Genomic DNA, 23,061 nt, shown 5'->3' on the forward strand with positions numbered 1-23,061 from the left:
TATAATAAACCCAAACTCAGAACAGCATGCAGAGATGAGTTTGAGACGCTCCTCATGTAAATAATAAGTTTCTGTGGAGCTGCTGTGAGACGCACGAGCTTAACCTACACGCATGGACATAATTAAAGACCATATACTGTGTTAGAACTGCATTGCATACAATTATTTAATTAACTCATAGCGTTTGTGAATTCACAATTATGCTTAATTATGATTTTTAAATGGGTTTAATATATCATGCAGCCTTGGAAAATAGTCTAATGTGTTTTATGGATTTTCAGCTTCCGGTATTTTGCCGGTTAGACGACGATTTTTAAAAATCGACTAATCGAATAAAATCGATGAATCGCGACAGCCATAATAGTGTGTGTGTGTATAGTGTGTGTGTATAAGTGTTTGTTTAGTGTGTGTGTGTGTGTGTGTGCACACGTTTTTATGACAAATGAGGACATAAATGTGTATAATGACACAGGTATTACAAAGTGAAGGTGACTTTTCAGGACATTGCCCCATGTCCCCACTTTTCAAAACACTTATAAATCATACAGAGTGAGTTTTTTGGGGGAAAGTAGAAATGCACAGTCTCCTGTGAGGCTAAGTTTAGGTGTAGGGTTGGTGTAGGGCAATAGCACACACAGTTTGTTCAGTATAAAAACCATTACGCCTATGGAGAGTCCCCATAAACCACAAAAACCAACATGTGTGTGTGTGTGTGTGTGTGTTAGTTAGTGTGTGTGTGTGTTAGTGTGTGTGTGTACCTGAGGCGTCTCTTGGCGAGGCTCTTTGAGCAGATTCGCTCCATGCTGCTCTGCAGGTTCAGTAGGGCTGTAATGGCCTGTTTCAAACACTCTTTATCCTCCTCATCCTCACTCTTCTCCTCCAGTTGCTGCAGAGGAGCAGACAGACAGTTAGCAGACAGAGATGAGAAATATTTGGACTCATCTGACAATGCTTTCCAAACTGGGGTTCAGCAGATGATGATAAAAACTAATAATAAATTAACCACAAAAATGTAAAATTCAAATAAATATTTATTTATAATAATTTATTAACTAAAATTAAATAAAAAATATGACAATTAAAAATTTATATTTTGTACAAATTAAAAACACTTAAAAATGTATAAAATCCAAAAATGTAATAAATGAATTTTAAAATATTAAGTGAATTAAATAAAACACTAATTACATAATAAAAACATAAAATAAAATAATAATAATACTTTAAGAAATAATAAAACTGAAATTAATTAAATCATAATGTAAAATAAATAATTTTAGAGTACAATCAAAATAAGACACTTATTTAAAATGTTAAATCAAAAATATAATATATAAAAATGTTTTAATTAAATGTGAATCCAAATAAAACACTTACTAAAAAATAATAAAAATAAATAATTTTTTTTAATTAAATAAAATATTTACTACAAATTAATTACGTCAATAAAAAATTAAAATAAATATTTAATTTAAAAATAATCCCAAACAGCATAACACACTTAGTACAATTAATTCAATCCTAAATATAAATATGCTAATTAAAATAAATAATGTTAAAGTGAACAGACTGAACGGATGCAAGGCAGGAATCCTGTCATATCTCGTCAGCTCGTGTTTGCAAACAGATATTTCTGATTTCAGCTGAGAGGTCTGTACAGGCATTACAGCGGCAGAGATTTGCTGCTTTCTGCTCCATAAATCCCTCAGAAAGAATCCAGAAAAGCAGCTTAGGGCTGCTGGGAACGCTGGAGCTCTGGAAGAGGCACATGTTCAGATCCTTGTGACTCCAGACAGAACCACTGATCCCAGATCCATCGACACGAGTGAATGTAGGCCACACAACCAATCAATATAACAACACATAATCATCCAAACGTTCTGTCAGCCGAACCACTCTGAGCTCAAACATTCACTCGAAGCATTCCTCAGATTATAACATCATGTTTAATAATTTAACACATTTGCATGTTCATGCTTCTCTAATGTCTGTTAAAGGATTTTAATGCATTTTAATGTGATTGGTTTTATTTTAAAGTTAGTTATTTTAATGTTACACTTTTATGATTTAATTATTATCTTTTCATCAATTTATAAACCCCAGATTGGGAAACGGCAGAGTAGTGTCTGAAAAGAGCTCATGCTGTAAATTTAGATTTTATTTAGAAATTGAAAATATCTTTTTAAATAGTTTAGTTAAATAGATTTTATTGTAAAAAAAAAAGCAAAAAAACCGTGCACCTCCAAAATAGTTTATAAACATGTTAATGTGCTATTATTAAATTAAAAAAAATATATATATTATTATTATTTTTATTATTAATAAAAAATAAAAATAAAATAATGCATTATAAATTACATTATTATTCATTTAAAAGTAATTAAATTATTACTATTATTATTTATACAAATAAAATAATTTAAAAGTTACTATTACTATTTCTAAATTTAGAAATTAAAAATAGAATAGTTAAAGTGCACCTCCAATCTTTTTTATAAACACATGAATGTGTTATTATTCAATTAAATAAAACAAATAATTAATTATAAATTAAAATAACAATGCAATATAAATTATTAATAGTATTATTAAATATAATGCAATCAAATTATTACTATAATTATTTATTAAAAACAAAACATTTATTATAAATGATAACATCAATATTAAACCCTGCAGCAGGGTTTGAAAAGTGCTGATGCTCTGAATTTAGAAATGTTTGAAATAATCTGGTTAAAGTGTCTAGAGGTGAACAGGTGAAGCGCAGCTCTAAAGCTATCGTTTATAAAGATCTGAACGTGCTTTATTAGTTTTCCTATGTCCTGTACGTTTGGAAACGATTCATTTAGCATCATTTGGTTTCAGAAGTTATGTACGAGTCAGTGAGGTGCATTGTGGGAAGCTGATCGGTGCTGATGACACTCGCCTTTAAAATCTCGAAGTAATGCAGACAGTGGTAGACGGGCGTGAGGAGTAACCGCGGTAAAACATACTGCACCGCCTCTTTGAAGCCTTCACAGATGGACTGAAACACAAAAATCTCACTGGATTATTATGATTAATGGCTAAATGAATGTTTGGAAACTACAGCAAAAGATAGAAAAAGACTATTTTTAGCTGCTGAAAATACTAGTGTTCTAATCATTTTGGCCTCCACTGTGTGTGTTCATATCTCCAGAGCGTCTGTGACCTCTGACCTGCAGGTAGATGGCCGCTCCGGGTTTGGACAGCTGACTCAGGAAGTGGTCGTGGAAGCCGCTGCGCAGGATATCCTGTGCGTACGTCTCGTAGGGGTCGAAGGCCAGCTCCTGAAAATGGCCCACACCTCAGAGTTAATGGACGACAGGAAAAACAAGCGGCTCGAGCGCCACACACACACACACACACACAGAGAGACACACTTCAATCATCACACACTACACTAACTCCAAAAACACAACACACTAACACAAATCCATCTTACTAGTGCTGAGCCATACAGCTTCAAAATACATAAATACATCAGTTATAATAACAATTACTTTTACGAATGTTACAAATTAATTTAAAAAAAAGAAGAAATTATATATATATATATATATATATATATATATATATATATAGTTATTAAACAAAATATATACATTAATTAAATTATTATTATTAATTAATAATTAACCAAATGATTAAAAAATAGTATTACTATTAAATAAAATATTAAATTATTAAACAGTTTTTAATAATTAAAAATTATAATGTTATTGTTAAATAACAAGTAAAGTGTAATAATAATAAAAAAAATATTATTAAGGTTATAATAACTTCAATAAGTTCTTATAATAACTTCAATTATTAAAGTCGTTATAAATTGAAATACCAATATTAATCAACAACAAAAATATAATTAATTTTCATGTCTAGGTCTGACTGTAGTGACCGCACTTTGCCAAAAACACTTTTAATTCATTTCATTGTTTCAAAGGTACAACATAGACATCTCTCCAAATGATGAAATGATTTCATATAGCGATGTGTGTGAGCGTCTGACCTCGGCCAGGTCCTCGAAGCAGCTGCCCACCAGCGGGTGAGGACTGCCCTCGTCGGTCATCTCCACCGTGTCCTCGATCAGCCCCAACAGCTTCACCGTCACCTCATGGATGTCCACGATCCGGCTGAAGATGTTCTCCACGTCCTGCAGGAACAGAGCAGACCAGCCAATATACCTTGTGCTGATTCTGAGTGGCTCAATAGTGCGATATGCAGTATCATTGCCATTAATATATATATATACACACACACATGTACACACACAGTTGGGCAAAAAAAGTATTTAGTCAGCCAGCAATTGTGCAAGTTCTCCCGCTTAACAAGATGAGCGAGGCCTGTAATGTTCATCATAGGTACACTTCAACTATTAGAGACAGAATGGGGGGAAAGAATCCAGGAAATCACATTGTAGGATTTTTTTCTTTTTCTTTGCGTGAACATTTGGGCAGCATTACACAAATATTTCCACATTGTGACGTAGACGTGGGGTGTGTTTAAATGAGCTGTTTTAGGAAGGTCTTAACTTTGATAAAGAATATCTCTTTGGTTTTGAGACTTTAGTCTTAGCAACTTCAGGGATCTTATCTATGCACAAACAGCTTGTAACACTCCAAAGAGAAAGGACAACTTGAAATCGCATCATATGACCCCTTTAATTATTTTACCAAAATAAAAGGGATCATACAAAATGCATGTTGTTGTTTATTTAGTATTGACCATAATACGATATTTCACATAAAAGATGTTTACATATAGTCCACAAGAGAAAATAAGTTGAATTTATAAAAATGACCCCGTTCAAAAGTTTACATCCCCATTGGTTCTTATTACTGTGTTTTTCCCTGAACGATCCACAGCTGTGTTTTGTGTTTAGTGATAGTTGTTCATGAGTTGTTTGTCCTGAACAGTTAAACTGTCTGCTGTTCTTCAGAATAATCCTTCAGCTCTCACAAATTCTTTGGTTTTCCAGCATTTTTGTGTATTTGAACCCTTTCCAACAATGACTGTATGATGTAGCCAGGGGGTGAAAACTTTTTGAATTTGAAGATCAGGGTAAATCTAATTGATTTTGTCTTCTGGGAAACATGTAAGTATCTTCTGTAGCTTCTGAAGGGCAGTACTAAATTAAAAATATAATATTTAGGCAAAATAAGAAAAATGTACTGATCTCCATTCTGTTCATGGCTCTTAATGCATGGTTTTTCCTTCTGAAGCATCCATCAGTGAGCGTTTGAATCTTCTGTAATAGCTGCATATGAGTCCCTCAGTGGTCCTCAGTGTGTAAAGATGGATCTCAAAATCATACAGTCATTGTTGGAAAGGGTTCAAATGTTTAAATGAGCATCAATAACGCAGTATTGTGATATTGCAGTTATCGTGACAGCCCTAGAGCAGAGGAGCGAGGATGAGGAGCAGGACTCACGTGTGGGGAGAACAGCATGGTGTTGGAGGCGAAGGGCTCGCGGAAAACCTTGATGATGAGGTTCAGGTCGCGCAGATATTGACGCACCTCTGCCATGAAGGTCTTTACCAGGTCATAGTACATCTGCTCCTCGGCCGCAGATGGCTCCTCGTCCAGAGGAAACACGCTGATGTCCTCCTCCACCTGATGGAACATGTCCATCAGCACCTGCAAGCACAGACACAGGAGCGGAGTCAGAGCTGGGCGGGGCCTGATACTGAGCTGGGCGTGGCCTGGGACAGAGCTGAGTCAGAGCTGGGCGGGGCCTGAGACTGAGCTGGGCGGGGCCTGGGACAGAGCTAAGTCAGAGCTGGGCGGGGCCTGAGCAAGTCACAATACATGATCATCTTCTCTGCATCTGATCGGAGTTTGAGGCACTTTAATATGCATTTATGAACCAAACATGAGACGACAAGCCAATCAACACAGAATGAGAAACGCTGATCAATCAAAGACCAGCTTTAAGGCTGCAGTGATGTTCAGTCAAAATAAAAGTTTTGAAAATTAAGAAATTAAGAGTTTTAGAGTTTTGTAAAATTTTATTATTATTTTTATTAATATTATAGTATTTTAATTAAATACAAATTTTTGTCAAATATATTACAATAGTATTTTTTATTTTGTTTTTTTGTATTTTATAATAATAATAAAATTATGAATAAAATGTGTATTACTAACACTTTCTAAATTAAAATAATAATAATAATTATTATTATTGTTGCTTTAATATTTGTTTTTTACAGTGAAATATTGCAATAATATTTTTTATTTTGATTTTATTTAGTAGTAGTAGTAGTAGTAATATTATTATTATATAAAATAAAAATGATTATATTATATTATTTTCTTAAGTACTAAGTTTTTACAGTGAAATATTAAAATAGTAATATTTCATATTTTGGTTTTATTATATAGTAATAATAATAATACAGTTATCAATAAAACATTATTAAAATTATTATTATATATTTAAATAAAATATAAAAGTATTTAGATTAAGTTTTAATTTAAATTGTTTTAATTAAAAAATAATTATTATTATGATTTATTATTATTACTATTATATTTTTCTTAAATACTTGTTTTTACAGTGAAATATTACAGTCGTAGCATTTTTTATTTTTTTGGTATTTTGTATTTATATTCAGTAATAGTAAAAATTATTGTTATTATTATTATTTTATAGCCATAATAATATATAAATCACAAAATGTTGGTCAAATGATGTTTCCACAAACAAGCACAGCAAACCTGGAGCTTTTTGTTCAAATAATGTTGATCAGAAATGGTGCGTCCGTGTGTCCGGTTGGTCGTACCTTATCAGCACACATGGCCACAGTGATGTCCTGCTGCGAGATCTCATAGTGGCGAATGTTTCGCACATAGTTTCCGGCCAGCTTCAGTATATCGGCAGAGATGTACTCCAGAACCGCCACGATGTACACCGACACCTGATGATCGATCTTATAACCCAGAACCTCCTGCAGGAGAGACAGAGCCGTCAGTGTCACATGACCACACGCTCGCTTCATTCACAACAAACAGGAGAACATCAGTGAAGTACACTACAGCCTGAGTGATGCTCATGTGTGGAGCCACCGCAGCGTCAGCACCCTCATCTGGACATCAACAGTAAAAACCACTCAACTAATACACTTATTTGGACACTCACACAATTTTCATAATTTTGGCTCTGCCACCAGAATAGAATTAAAATGAAACAATCAAGATGAAATTGAAGCGCAGACTATAAGCTTTAATTCTAGGGTTGAACTAAAATAACATAAAATGTTTAGGAAATGCAACCATTTTTATACACAGCCTCCCCATTTTCAGGGGCTCAAATGTAATTGGACAAATAAATGTAATCATAAATAATACGCTGGTTTTTAATATTTAGTTGAGAATGCTTTGCAGGCGATGACGGTCTTAATTCTGAACTCATGGACATCAGCAGAGACTGGGTTTCTTCTTTCTGATGCTTCTCCAGGTCTTTACTGCAGCTGACTTCAGTTGTTGTGTGTTTGTGGCTCTTTCTGTCTTTAGTTTTGTCTTCAGCGAGTGAAATGCTGCTCGATCAGGTTGAGATCAGGAGATTGACTCAGATATTGCAGAATATTCCACTGTTTTACCTTCAGAAACTCCTGGGTTGCTTGTGCTGTATGTTTTGGGTCATTGTTCATTAGTTCTCTGAAGCGCCGCTGAATCAGCTTTGCTGTGTTTGACTGAATCTGAGCAGAGAGTATATCTCGACACACTTCAGAATTGATCCGGCTGCTTCTGTCTTCTGTCTCATCTTCACTAAACAGCAGTAACCCAGAGCCACTGAAGCCATGCAGCTCATGATCACACCACTCCATGATACTCAGATGATGCTGTGTGCTTCCATCATCAGCTGCTCCAAGCCTTCTCCAGACTGTTCTCTTCCCGTCATTCTGGTGCAGGTTGATCTTAATTTCAGCGTCCAAAGAACGCTTTTCCAGAAGTGCTCTGGCTTTTCTAGATGTCTAATCTATCTTGTGGTGAAGCCTCTGTATTTGCTCTGGTGAAGTCTTCTCTTGATTGTAGACACGTCTGTCTCCTGGAGAGTGTTCTTCTCTTGGCTGGATGTTGTGAAAGGGCTTTTCTTCACCATGGAGAGGATTCTCCGATCATCATCACTGTTGTCCTCCGTGGACGTCCAGGTCTTTCTATGTTTCTGAGTTCACCAGTGCGGTCTTGTTTTCTCAGAATGTACCAAACTGTTGATTTAGCTCCTAATGTTCCTGCTCTCTCTCTGATGGATCTGTTTTGTTTTTGAAGCCTAACAATGGTCTGTTTCTCTTCTATGAAGAGCTCCTTTGACCGCATGATGTGGTTCACAGCAACAGCTTCCAAATGCAATCAACTCCAGGCCTTTTACCTGCTTAATTGATGTAGAAATAACCCACATCGGTCCATGAAACAGCTTTTGAGTCAATTACTTATGTTTCCTTAAAAAAGGGGGAGGTACATATTAAAGAGCTGTAATTATTTAACCTTTCCTCCAATTGTGATGAGAATACCCTCAAATTAAAGCTGAGTCTGCACTTTAAGCCCATATTCATTATACATATTATACTGTAATATATATATATATTCATTATATAACTGTAACTTGGATATGTTTTGGTCAGCAGCTAAAATAATAAAAAATTGTAATCAAATAATAATATAAATTATTATTATTATTACTACTAGTACTTATATTGCTAGTATTGCAATATTTGAAATTAAAAATAACAAAAATAACATTATTATAAATTACAACATTATTAAATCACATAAGTTTCTATTATTATTATTAATTAAATAAAATTATAATATTGTTAAATCCAATAAACAAATTAAATGATTACTATCCTTATTAAAAACTAAAAATAACAATGCATTATAAATATAATCATATTATTTAATAACAAATGATGAATTCAATTATTACTATTATTATTTTTTAATTAAAAACAAATAACTAATCATAAAATACATTTATGAAATCAAATAAAGTAATAACAAAAAAATACTATAATTACTAATAATATTTGTTTATAAATACAACATATGATAATATTAATATTACATTTATTAATTAAATTATTACTGTATTATTAATTAAAACTAAAATAATGCATTATAAATTATAATGATATTATTTAATAAAAAATGATGAATTCAATTATTACTATTATTATTTTACAATTAAAAACAAATAACTAATCATAAAATACATTATTATTAAATCAAATAAATAAATAAAGACGGAAGTGCCCTTTCAAAAGATCTGAGTTCATAAATAATGCCACTGCTTTGATGAATCAAGCCGCGTGTTCTCCGGGCTGATGCTGTGGGTTTGAGGAGACACCTTGAGGAGCGGGTGGATCTTGTCGACGGGCAGCGCTAGCGGGTTCCTCCTCTTCCTCTTCTCGATAGCAGCCTGAGCGTCTGCGATGGCCCATTTCTCGATGGGGTGCGGGAAACTCCTCTGCACTCGCTCCTGAAGAACAGCAGCACATGTGAGGAACACACAAACCACAGCAGACACAGAGATCAGGGGAGGATCCAACACTGACAGATGAGCGACAACACAAGCACAGAGAGAGCATGATGAAGATGAGGATGATTAGAGACAGGCCTAGGCCTGGGCGATATATCAATAATGATTTTATTGTCATTTTAACACCATTTTATACCACTGAATATATAATCATAACATAACAGCATAATAATGCAAGAAGGCCTACACGCTTTCAAATGACAACAAACTTCATTCTGAAGAATATTTAGATCATTTAAATTAAGTATCAGAATATTACATACCTTAAACTTGAATAAATAGTAAATAAACATTTTCTAACAAAAAAATATTTTATTTTTTCTTGTTACTTTGCACTTTTTGTTAGAAAATGTTCTTAGTGCTGTCAAACGATTAATCGTGATTAACTGCATCCAAAATAAACGTTTGTGTTCACATAATGTGTGTACTGTGAATATTTATTATGTATATATAAATGCACACACATGCATATATATATATATATTTCAGAAAAATATGTTGTATATATATTAACTATTTATTTATAATATAAATTATATTCATTTAAATATAGACGTAAATATTTTCAAAATATGTGACCCTGGAGCACTAAACCAGTCATAAGGGTACATTTTTCAAAATAGACATTTATGCATCATCTGAAGCTGAATAAATAATCTTTCCATTGATGTTTGGTTTGTTATGATAGGACAATATTTGTCTGAGATACAACTATTTGAAAATCTGGAATCTGAGGGTGCAAAAAAATCTAAATATTGAGAAAATCTCCTTTAAAGTTGTTCAAATGAAGTTCTTAGCAATGCATATTACTAATCAAAAATGAAGTTTTGATATATTTACGGTAGGACATTTACAAAATATCTTGATGGAACATGATCTTAATATCCTAATGATTTTTGTCATAAAAGAGAAATGTATAATTTTGATCCATACAATGTATTGTTGGCTATTTCTACAGATATACCTGTGTTACTCATGACTGCTTCTGTGCTGCAGGGTCAGATATATACTGTATGTGTGTGTACTTCTATATACATAATAAATATACACAGCACACACACATATATATTATGTAAACAAAACCTTTTATTTTGGATGCAATTAATCATATTTAATCGTTTGCCAGCTCTAGTTATATTATTATTAATATTATCAGGAAACACAAACCTTCTCTTGATTTGGAACAATATCACTCATTAAAACATGCAGAAACTAAGATTTTTTTTTTAATTGCAATATTGATTTTGTTAAGGAAAAATGACTGGAAAGGTGTAAAGAATTCAAAAATGTGAAGTGTTTGTCATGTTCTGACCACAGAGAAGCGTCTGGGTTTATAACTCTCACATTGGAGCACAAATCTGCCTTTAAAAATCTGACATTTATCCAGATAATTATCGATATCTACTGATATGGGAAAAATGATGGTGATATTTCTTGGGCCATATCGCCCAGTGCTAGTCAGGGCTGTGATGGAGGAGGAGGAGAGCATGATAAACCAGCTGAGGGTTTAACATCATCTACAGCACAAACTAAAGCACCTGATCGACTCACAGCGGCGTCTGTGAGCAACAAGCAAACACAGCAGCAGTTAGTCAACATCAACACACACATTCACATCAGAAGCACTATTTCAGATGCGTCGAGTCCCAAGATGCTCAGCATCACATGACCGTGTTTCTCTGCCTGATTCCTCAAACTGACAGTAAAATATTCATCAGATCTCAACGAGTGAGCTCATATTTCACCCTAAAACCAGACAACAAATATAAGCATAAAGTGCATCAGTTATGCTGAACTATCAGAAATTATGTGTGTAGATTTTGTACATTTACTTCAGCGGATTGGATTTAGTCAGATTTATTATTGTTTGATTGTCAGATTACTGCATTATTAGTCACATGATCTTCAGAAATCATTCTAATATACTGCTCAAGAAACATTTCTGATTATTATCAATGTTGAACACAGTTTTAAGACTTAAAGTAATACTTTTATTGATCAAGGACGCCTTACATTGATCAAAAGTGACAGTAACAACATTTATAATGCTGTTCTTTTGAACTTTCTATTCATCCCAGAATCCTGAAAAATAAAATGTATCAGTTTCCACAAAAATATTCAACTGTGTTCAACATTGATAATAATGAGAAATGTTTGTTGAGCAGTAAATCAGTATATTATTATGATTTCTGAAGATCATGTGACACTGAAGACTGGAGTAATGATGCTGAAAATACAGCTGCAGATCACAGAAATAAATTACAGTTTAACACATTCACATAGAAAACAGCTGTTTTACATTAGAATAAATTTTCACATTTTTTAAGTATTTTTGATCAAATAGATGCAGTCTTGGTCAGCAGAAGAAACTTCTTTCAGAAACACTAAGAAATCCAAATTATAATCGATATGTGTGATGTGATTTCATGATATCAGGCTTTTTTACTGGAAATGAGTGTGGCGCTAATCGAGCAGAAACTGCAGAAACTGTATGATGATGAGCCTGAGCGTGTGCCGCGGTTAACGAGGCGGTTAACGAGGTTCACCTCCACGTCCTGAACGGTGCGCGGCTGAGCCTGACAGAGAGTGTTGAGAAGCACCAGGATCAGGCCCTCGATGTACTGCAGCGCCTCCTGCTGCGACGACAGCTTCGGGTGCACCTGACTCAGCACCTGCAACACACACACACACACACACATCAGCACAGAACCATGACAGAGAAAATACTTTCAAAATAACAAAGAAAAAACTTTGTTAAAAAAAAAAAAAATTAAATCATTAAAATAAAATAAATAATTGTAAAATAAAAAACAAAGCAGCTACTAAAAATTAAATCATAAAAATGTCAAATTAAAAAATATATATGTATATTAAAAATATATATTTTTGAAAATACAATCAAAATAAAACACTTACTAAAAACGAAATAAATAATAAAAATGTCAAAATAAAATAAATTATTTTAAAATACAAACAATCAAAATAATTGCCCTTACCAAAAGTTTGTCATAAAAACTTTTTTTATAAAAAAGATTTTAAAATATTTATAAAAACTATAATAGAAACCTAAAGACAAAAAAACTAATAAAAATGATAAAATAGTAAAATTACTAAAACTTTAAAATTAACATAAAATGGAAAACGAAAAAAGAGAATTTCAAATATTTATAAAAACTATAATAGAAACCTAAAGACAAAAAACAAAACTAAAAATGACAAAAAACACAAAATGACTAAAACTTCCATTTAAACTAAAATGAAGACAGAAAATATTGAAAAAAACAAACAAATTCAAAATATTAATGAAAACTACAATATTATCTCAAAGATACTAAAATAAACTAGTGAGAACGTCTCAAATCAGACGAGTGTCTTTATTCTCCCTCCCACCTGAGCCTGTGTGTGCGTGTGTGTGTGTGTGTGTGAGAGAGAGAGAGAGAGTTCCTTCAGCTCCCACAATGAGATATTTTTACAAACGCAGCCTAATCCAGTATCTGAGGGATTGTGGGTTTTCTAGCGAAACATGCCTGAGGACATCTTCCTGTTGAGACATCGCTCAAACACGACACACACTCAGTTCCTCATGTGAGTCTCGGTGTGTGTGTGTGTGTGTGTGTTCATCAGTGTGACGTCTGCGCAAATCCACAACAGCACAGCAGAGTGACGGGCAGCTGTCAATCACTCTGGTCAGAGGACTGCAGGAGCACACACACACACACTTTACCCTACTGTACCAGAGTACAGGACTGACGTCAAACACGCTCGGGTCACTGGGGCAAGAAACACAAGCCAGAAATCATGCCGTTACTGCTACATCAATAAAACTAACCTCCAGATCTCAGTCATCTAGAGCAGGAAAAACCAATACTTCATCACAAAAACGTCAAATTAAATTAAGAGAAATATAAAAACCAATCAGAACTAAACTAACCCTAAAAATGTTAATAAATAATTGCAAGATAAGTAAAAAAAATCATAAATATGTACAATTAAAATAAATTATTTTAAAATACAAACACAATTGAAATAAAGCACTTACTAAAAATGAAATCATACAAATGTAAATTGTAAAATGTAAAAATCTAAATAAAAGACTTTGATTAAATCATACAAATATAAGAGTTTTAAAAAATATGGTAAAAATTATAAATGTAAAATTAACACAAGTAAATAATTTCAAAGCTAATAATCACAAACATTTAAAATTAAAATAAATACATAATTAAAAAATCTAAATAATCAAAATAAAACTTGTCATTAAATGTAAAAATGAAAGTAAAAAATTAAGATAAAAACTAATTCAAAGTTAATTAAATCATAAATACTCTAAATTAAAATGAGTAAAAAATTGCAAAAAATCTAAATAAAAGCACGAACTACAATTTATATCATACCAAAGTAAAATTAAAATAAATCATTTTTAATCTAAATAAAACACTTAAGTGAAATAAATCATACAAATGAAAATCTAAACAAATTAAAAATAATATACTTATCAAAAGTTAATTTAATCATCAATAAGACATTTTTAAAATAAAAACAAATCAAAATAAAGCTCTTACTAAAATTATTTAAATAAAAAATTTACAATTAAAATAAATAAATGTACAATTAAAATGAATAAATGTACAATTTAAAATAAAAACAAAATTAATTATAAGTTAAACGAATCATAAATGTACAATTAAAAAAATGAATAAATAAAAAATACTAAAAAATATATATTTTAAAATAAAACAAATATTTTATTTGTTTACCGGCAAGTCATGTGATCATTAATCAAAGAAACACAAACATGTGAATGTGTTGTAAAATTACTGAAATTTTAAATCAAAATCTCAGAGGGACTTCAAGAAAATATTTGAGCTGAAAAGAGTTTAGTTTATTCGCTATAGTTTAGAAAATGGTAATAAAATATGACAAGAACTCATAGTTAAACTGATTCCTCAAGGATCGATCGATTATCGGAGCCGATATTGGTCATTTTCAAAACTGATTTGCCGATAAAATAATTTAATTTTGAAATGCACTGTGTGTGAATGGCACAGACGCGCAGTGTTGCCAAATAACTTTCAGAGAAAGTTGCTAAAGGAAGGTCCATTTGTTGCATAAATGAACAATTTATTCAATTATTCAATTATTATTATTACTAAACTGAACAATTGCGAATAGCAGCTAAGTGAATTCACATGGTGTGCACTGTTAGGCATCTTCAGTTTCCTCTTTTTGTGTAATCTGGATGGAAAATGTGTGCCTTTTTATTGTCCGAGTCACTTATCAAAAGTTGCCAAATAAATGTTTTAAATATACAATCATATACAGTACATGCAAAACTTATAAGGTCCTCATGGCAACCCGTCAAAATAAAAGTTCAGTTTAGCTTAAAGAAATTGTTAGAAATATATTACTGTGGTGCAGCAGAAAATACATAATATTACTACTACAACTACAACTATTACAACCTTAGTTTAAAAGAATAATCACACAATATGCTATTTCTTCCATGTTTTAATTTTACTAGTAAACCCCTTTGTTTGCCAAAAAATTATGTTTAACTCTCATTTGATTAAAAGATAAATGAAATTAATGTTTTATGCCTTCATTTGCACTGTACTGTAAATTAAAACTAATGGAAATTTCTTGTGTCAGGATTAGGATGCCAAAAATTGAGTGTGCCTATAACAGGCTATTAGTGTTATAATTTCAAGAAAATAGTTGCGGTCTTCTTAACTTCTACAATGGAGCTAGGAAGACAATTAAATTAAGCTTATAATACTTCAGGGAGTTATCGCATCTATTTTCCATTATTTGTTCATTTGTTGCTATTTACTTCTTTTAAGTTTTACAAACTGTTTACAGAATGCTGCTGGGTGCTCCCTGCACTTTTCATGTTATTATTATTCATCTTTATTTAAATGTTATTATTAGAAGTTCCCAGAATTAAAGATGTGTTTAAAAGCATTTAAAGAAGGTTTTTGTCAGAGCCCTTGTTATTCTTAACTTTGACACTAATTTTCATCTTTACACCAGACACATATATCGGTTATCGGTCTATTGATCTGTAATAATCAGTATGTGCCCTGAAAAACACCTATCGGTCGACCCCTAATGACACTGAAGACTGGCGTAATGATGATGAAAATTCAGCTTTGGTCACAGAAATAAATTACAGTTTAACAGATATTCACTTAGAAAACAGCTGTTTTAATTTGTATATTTCAGTTTTTACTGTATTTTTTATCAAATAAATGCAGCCTTGGTAAACAGAAGAAATGTCTTAAAAAAAAAATAAAAAAAACTTCCAAATTCAACTCAGTAACAACAAACGAGACGCACACTAAACCGCAGCTAAAAACTGAAGATGAGCAGCATCCACTGACGGTCAATAAACATCAGAACAGACACACTTCTGTTAATCAGACACGTTTAGCAACTGCTGATGATCTTAACAAGGCCAGATATCAGCTGATTGACCAGGTCAACAACACATCACATGACGGTGAGATCAAGGATCATACGATCAACAAATTAAAGGAACACTTCACTCAAAATATTAAAATCTATCCTCAATTCATCCGAGATCAGGATGAGTGTGTTTCTTCATCAGGTTTGTAGAAATGTGTCTCTGCATCAGTGTCTCAGCAATGGATGCTCTGCAGTGAATGGGTGCCGTCAGAATGAGAGTCCAAACAGCTGATAAAAACATCACAATAATCCACACCACTCCAGTCCATCAGTTAACATCTGGAGAAGACTAAAGCTGAAACACATCCAGCATTAAGATGCTTGGAAAAGTGTTCTGGTGTGAATCAGGAGAGAAATCTGCACAGATCAAGCAGCGTTTACAAGACAAAACAGCTCTAAACTAATATGTGGCTGGATTTTAATGTGAGAGACAACAGGAGATGCACTTTTTCACTGGAGGAGATGTTATTATGGACTCGTATTTCAGTTAAAAACATCTTGATGGATTCTGTATGAGGGCAAATATGCGGCCCATGAGCAGGAGTGTTCTGAGTTTCGCTGTTGCTATGGACTCAGCGTCACAGAAAGAAACAGCAAGAAGCTGCCAAGCACAGTAGTGTGAGCGAGTGCGAGCTGAAACTGCATCCAGAGCGCTGCCATGTTGGATCGGCACACAGCAGAGAGGTTCACGAGATCAGCAGCTGTGAATCTGAGCATGAACACAGACGCACGAGATCTCATGGACGGATGATCATTAGCGACAGACCCATATTCAAATGATATTCAGCCAATGTGAGATCATCAGCTTATGCCATTTCAACATTTGACAATCTTTTCAACAGATATGATTTATTATGCATTGATAAGACATGTCTTAAATCATTTTGCATGTATTCTGTCATTCATATATGCATCATTTACCAGAGATACACGTCAATAAATAGCAATTAGGCTAGTCAGCACAACAAGCTGTCATGAATACAACCTCACAGGTTTCATAAGTCTCAATATCACCACATAATAAATTAATAACTTCAACCTACAATTATATAAGTGTATCCAACTTACTAGATATAGCAAATCCCAGCTGCGTGATTTCTTATTTCATCACAAAATGTAACTACATTACCACCTAGCTTTTTATACGAAGTTGCATATATAATTATATCCAAGTTGATCTGCATTCATACATTAACTCTCGTAAACTGATATATACTATATAGCAAATCTCACCTGCTTTATGTTGTTATAAACGTACCGATATCATTGTCTGGCTCTAAGAACAGATATCCGACAATAAGCGCAGAAAAATCGACTTAATTCAAATTGAAACAAGTTTTCATTCCTCAATGACAGACATTCGTTCATTTTGGTCCATTCCTCAAGACTTTATCTCTTTTGCATCTCCAGTATTTCAATTTAAGGATGTTCAGATATTTGTACCGGAAAACAAGACAAAAACACTGATTTTTTTGCAGTGCGTGCAACATTTAATGCCACGATTTATGAATTTGACTTTCTGCTCTGATTTAAGACCTTTTAGGCCATAATTTGTGGAAAGGCAAATTAAGATGTTTTGAAAACCCCAAAAAACTCTGTAACTGTATTACATTAGTGAATATCGGTATAAGCACGTCATTCAGTCTAATTTTAAAATCTACTGATGGTTTGAATGGATAGAGCGCAATATTTTGAGTAAATATTGGGTACAATCACAACATAGATCAGCAGTTTTGTGTGCATCTCATTTCGGGGTGTAACGGTACACGTATTCGTCTTTCGGTTCGGTATGCTTGCGCACCAATCAAATACAGCATTGTTTTATCCACTGCATGAGTGGGACTTCATTGGAAATATTGTTATATTGTTACTTTTCATAAGAAACAGTCTCATCTTTCAAATTATGTCCATTTTTTTCAGGAAATTCAAACAATAAATGGTGTTTTGGCACTCTTTGATATGGCGCGACACAAAATAAACATGAATGAACATCTGATGCTTCGTGTAATTGCTCAATCTGTGTTTCAACCACACAAAGACGTCATTAAAACAGCTTGTAAACAAAATATCACGTAGCATTTCATTTACCTCAGTCAAGTCATCAGTCTCCAGTAGGGATGTGCGCTATGACTAATTTGCCTGTCGTTTAAACGGAAGTTTTGTATCCGACTAGTCGACTAGTCTAAGTGTAAGAAACCCCCAAAAGATGGTAAGAAAAAAAACTGTGTGTGTGTGTGTATAATAACCTGCATTTGAAATACTTAATCTATGAATTACACTTAAACCAGGTCACGATTATGCCTTACCTCGCGTTATCATCATCATAAAAAAAAAGCATACACATAACGTCAGCTTCTTTATTGAAATCATCTGGGGCAATGCCAAGCAATGAAAAATCAATCATCAGCCAGTCAAAATTCTTCCTCTTCATATAACGTTAGCCAACATATTAAAACACAAGTCAAAATCAATAGGAAAGTTTATCAAGGAAAAGCATAAAACGGCTTTTAAAAATATACTTAATGTAGGTTGTATTGTCTAAAAACAAAACAATGCAACAATGACTATTTTACTTAATCAGACCATGCGTTTTTGTTCAGTGAAATTAACATGTCAACGTGGTCTGGTGAAAGACGGGACCTGAGGCGATTAACAATTATTCCTGCACTCGAAAAAACGTGCTCGGCCGGAACTGAGGTCGCAGGCACGCAGAGATAACGGCAGGCAAGCCGATAGAGTTTCTGAAAGCGTCTGTACATCCCGCACCACCACCGAAGTGGGTCTTCGTTTAGAGGAATCGACGGCTCCTTCCAGTAGAGCTCCAGCTTGTCTTCATTTATGGACTCTCCGTGGTCATCCCCAAAGAAAGCACTCAGACACATTTTCTTCTGTTTTGGAGTGCTGGTGCAGTCTTCATCAACAGTAACGCTGTTTTCATCATCATTTGATGGGAGGCTTTGGTACAGTCATGCGATATTGTCTCTCACAGCCTGTTGCATGCCCACTTGTAGAAAGCTAAGATGCTTGTATCCATCCTTTACCGCTAACTGGAGCGTGTGGGCAAAGCATGCAACTCACTCCCACTCGAGGTGTTGGTTGGCCAGCACGATGTTGCCTGCGTTGTCGTGGACACAGGCAGTGACCTTGCCGTTCAGACCTCAATTTGTAATTGCTGTTTGGAGGTGCTCTGCTAAATTTTCCGCGGTGTGGCGCTCATCGAGTGCGCGAGTCTGTACTACACTACTTTTGAGTTCGCCTTCGATGATAAAGTGGCAAGTTATGGTCATGTAAGCCTCTGTTTTTAATGGTGTCCAGCAATCTGTAGTTATTGCTGCATAATCTGTCTTCTCCGTGGTCTTTTTCATATTCAGGAGCATGTTCTGATGCGCCAGCTCCAAACGTGATAATTTTCCTCCCTGGTTCTCTGTATTCAGGCTCAACAAAGTCCAGGAGTTTGCAGAAGCCTTCTCCTTCAACAAAACTGAGTGGCAACAGGTCTCTTGATATCATCTCAGAGATCAGCTCGGTTTCAGTGCGGACGACATCGCAGCGGCGGCGGGTTGTAGTGAATGACGTTATTGGCATTTGCTGGCTTTGGCTAGCCTCTAAGCTAACTGCTACGTGCCTGTACTGAATATGATACGCATCGCTCCGGTAGAGTTATTGTAAGCCAATTTTCCATTACACAATTTACACACAACTTTCCCGTTTCCTTCTAATTCTAAATAATCCCACACCTTTGAGCTGGCCGCAATAACTGACACAAAGAAATTGCATATGCTAGGTCTGAGGTAAAAATGTAGTTTCCGCCCCGATACGCTTTAATAATAATAATTTAATAATAAGTATTATTTTTTTAAACATTTTAACTTAAAATGTCAAATGTAACGTTAAAATGATGTTAATTTGATGAATATGTTTTTTCTCTCTCACGTGTAATCGACTATTGTTTTCAGTGTCGACCAGCAGGAGCTGTACTGTTTAGTGGACTAGACCCGCACATCCTAGTCTACAGCTCGTTAGTTCTATAGAAATAAAGTCAAGAGAAGGAAAGATAATTGAATTTAAGTTTGGGCTCTGTTGTTAATTGTATAGTAATGTAAAAGGGCTCCCTATAGTTTAGAGCAGAAGCTGAGGAAGATTTTTATGCCAAATTTAAATTACAATTAAATTATTTAAAGGGGTCTAAAATAGCATTATTTGTGTATTTGGTGTAATGCAATGCGTTTATATTTACAAAATATTTACATGTATATTTATTTTCAAATAATTTATATTATATATAAATATATTTAATATATAAACATAACATTTTTCTTAAATATATACATGCATGTGTGTGTATTTGTATATGCAAAATAAATATACAAAGTACACCCACATATTATGTAAACGTATGAATGAAATGAATGTAAACATATGAAACGTATGCATCATATGACCTCTTTAAATGATGCAGTTACTATCATAGGATTATTGTTTTGCTGTTTGCTGACTTCAGTAACTTGTGTTGTTGTTGTTCTGTCTTTATTGCTGGTTATTTGTTGTACTGTGATGTAAAGAGCTCATCTTTTTAACATTTGTTGACTGTTCTTGAGGTAAGATGTTTTACAAACAAAGACACTGTTGTCAACATATTAGAGTTATCCGTTAAGGTTTCTATAACAATTCACTGTTCATCATTCAAAAATAAACATAAAATTCAAGATGAGGTGACTACACCTTTATTTTTCCATCCAGAAAACAAAAAGAAATATATTACGACAGTAATTGTTATTTCAGTTGCTGTGACAAGAATTTTTCTATTAGCAAAATAAGACAATCAGCATTGCATGAACAAACAAACTGGCATTGGCTAAACAAAGCATCTTTACTGAGAACAACTAAAATACTACTGTTGAGAACCCAAACGTCTTACTGCATCAAGCTGCCTTATTTATTTATTTCGTTTATGTTTTCTCAACTATTTATTTTTTTACAGTGTGGGTGCATTACATATATTTTAAATAAATAAATGTTTAATAATTCAAATTAAACACTTTTAAACAGACTGCAGCAATAATATTTTGTCACATTATTTTGTGAGGTTCAGAATGGTGGGAGATTCGTGATCTCTATTTGAGACAGAATATCGTAATTCTCAATTTAACCAGAATCGTGCAGCTCTAAAAGAGAGAAATTTGTTCAATAAACCACTGATTAATTTTTTTTTCATCTTATTGGAATCAAAAGTAGAATCTATAAAATTCAAATGATACCCAACCCTATATCAGTGTCTCTGCAGCACAAAAGTAGTCATGAGTAACACAGGTATATTTGTAGCAATAGCCAACAATACATTGTATGGATCAAAATTATACATTTCTCTTTTATGACAAAAATCATTAGGATATTAAGATCATGTTCCATCAAGATATTTAGTAAATTTCCTACCATAAATATATCAAAACTTAATTTCTGATTAGTAATATGCATTGCTAAGAACTTCATTTGAACAACTTTAAAGGAGATTTTCTCAATATTTAGATTTTTTTGCTCCCTCAGATTCCAGATTTTCTAATAGTTGTATCTCAGCCAAATATTGTCCGATCATAACAAACCATACATCAATGGAGAGATTATTTATTCAGCTTCAGATGATGTATAAATCTCTATTTCATAAACTTGACTCTTATGACTGGTTTAGTGCTGCAGGGTCATATATCGGTCTCATAATAATCTTCTGATATCGGTATCGGCGGATCGAGACCTGATCAACCGAACGAGTCTGTCGTGTTTTCCCTGCACTCGCAACACCGGGTCGTGGGTTCGAATCCCGGGGAATGCATGATATAACGGATGTCATGTGTGTTGATTGATTGATTGACAGCTGTCTCACCTTGTTGAGTGACGGCACCAGCAGTCCTCTCCATTTGGGCGCGTTCTCCTCACTGTAGAAATCATACTGCATGATGTGTGTGTGTGTGTGTGTGTGTGTGTCTCACATCCACCTGATCCGACACACCAGAGGAGGAGGAGGAGGAAGAGCACACCTGCCTAATGTGACCATCGCATCCTCCAGACAGCAGCGGAGCTCCAGCATGTGTTATCGATCAGCTATCGATCCCTGAGGCGATCAGTGCGCGCGCATCTCCTCAGCGATCGATCAGATATCGACGAGGTATCGATCGGCGCGATCAGGCTCGGCTCGCTGGGACTCGAGTCACAGAACGGATCCGTTTGTCGGCTTCCGCCGTGTTTTGATCAGATGTCGGGGTTTTATTGATCCGTGTTCATTCGGGCGGTTCATGAACATGCGCAATAAAACGCCTCAGAAAACTCCCCGCGTTCCGCGTCACCGAGCCTCGCGCCGCTCCTCGAGATCCACCGCAAACGCTCGAGCATCGGATGAAGCGCGACAGTCCAAACCGAGAGGAAACACCGAGGGTGTAAACGCAAGAGTCTCCGCGGTTTGAAAGAGACGAAGCAAAAACACTGTGCGTGTGATGACGCAATGACGCACGGGCAGCGCAGGCGAACTAACGGATCGCCGATCACTCCGTCAGCAGAAAACAATCGAGCATAAAACAACAAATATAACAACATATATCACATTTAGTGAATATAATAATATGAGAGATTAAATATACATTAGAAAAAAACGAAAGAACACGCTTAGAGTTTGACATCTGTACATTTAAAAAAACAACAACAATAGTTTGTCTTCACTCCGTGATTTTGATTCCAAATACGACACTGATTTTAGAATTTTAGTTTAAATTCGCTTTATCTCTGCTGTGCGTGTGATGACGTAATGACGTCAGACCAGACTAACGGAGCACAGGGACGCCGATCGCAGATCACTCCCATCGCCAGGAAAACACATTTAATATAATATAATATAATACGTAGAAGTTTTCTTCTTCTACTCCTATAGTACTGTACTGTTATATCTATTATTTAGGTGCTTGTACAACCTAACTTTTAAATGTATTTTAATCAGTTTTGATTTATTTTAATCTTTTCATATTTTTATTACAAATGTATTTTCTAATAT

The 23,061-nt window shown here is 34.1% G+C and overlaps 1 protein-coding gene across 2 annotated transcripts in view; it reads right to left on the reverse strand.

Annotated features, from left to right (window-relative positions):
• The window catches only part of LOC306857119 (son of sevenless homolog 1-like), a 72,983-nt gene extending 50,466 nt beyond the window's left edge, over window positions 1-22,517 (reverse strand). For both annotated transcript variants that reach the window (XM_079396823.1, XM_079396822.1), the window contains exons 1-9: window positions 21,904-22,517; window positions 12,107-12,232; window positions 9,369-9,500; window positions 6,805-6,969; window positions 5,450-5,656; window positions 4,028-4,171; window positions 3,198-3,308; window positions 2,927-3,025; window positions 759-886 (exon numbers count right to left, since the gene is read on the reverse strand). In XM_079396823.1, the coding sequence (XP_079252949.1) occupies window positions 759-886; window positions 2,927-3,025; window positions 3,198-3,308; window positions 4,028-4,171; window positions 5,450-5,656; window positions 6,805-6,969; window positions 9,369-9,500; window positions 12,107-12,232; window positions 21,904-21,975 (1,184 nt within the window). In that variant the 5' untranslated portion in view covers window positions 21,976-22,517. The remainder of the gene's footprint in view (window positions 1-758; window positions 887-2,926; window positions 3,026-3,197; window positions 3,309-4,027; window positions 4,172-5,449; window positions 5,657-6,804; window positions 6,970-9,368; window positions 9,501-12,106; window positions 12,233-21,903) is intronic.
• Between the last annotated feature and the right edge of the window lie 544 nt (window positions 22,518-23,061).

The sequence above is a fragment of the Barbus barbus genome (genome assembly GCF_936440315.1).
Source record: "Barbus barbus genome assembly, chromosome: 37".
Taxonomy (NCBI): domain Eukaryota; kingdom Metazoa; phylum Chordata; class Actinopteri; order Cypriniformes; family Cyprinidae; genus Barbus; species Barbus barbus.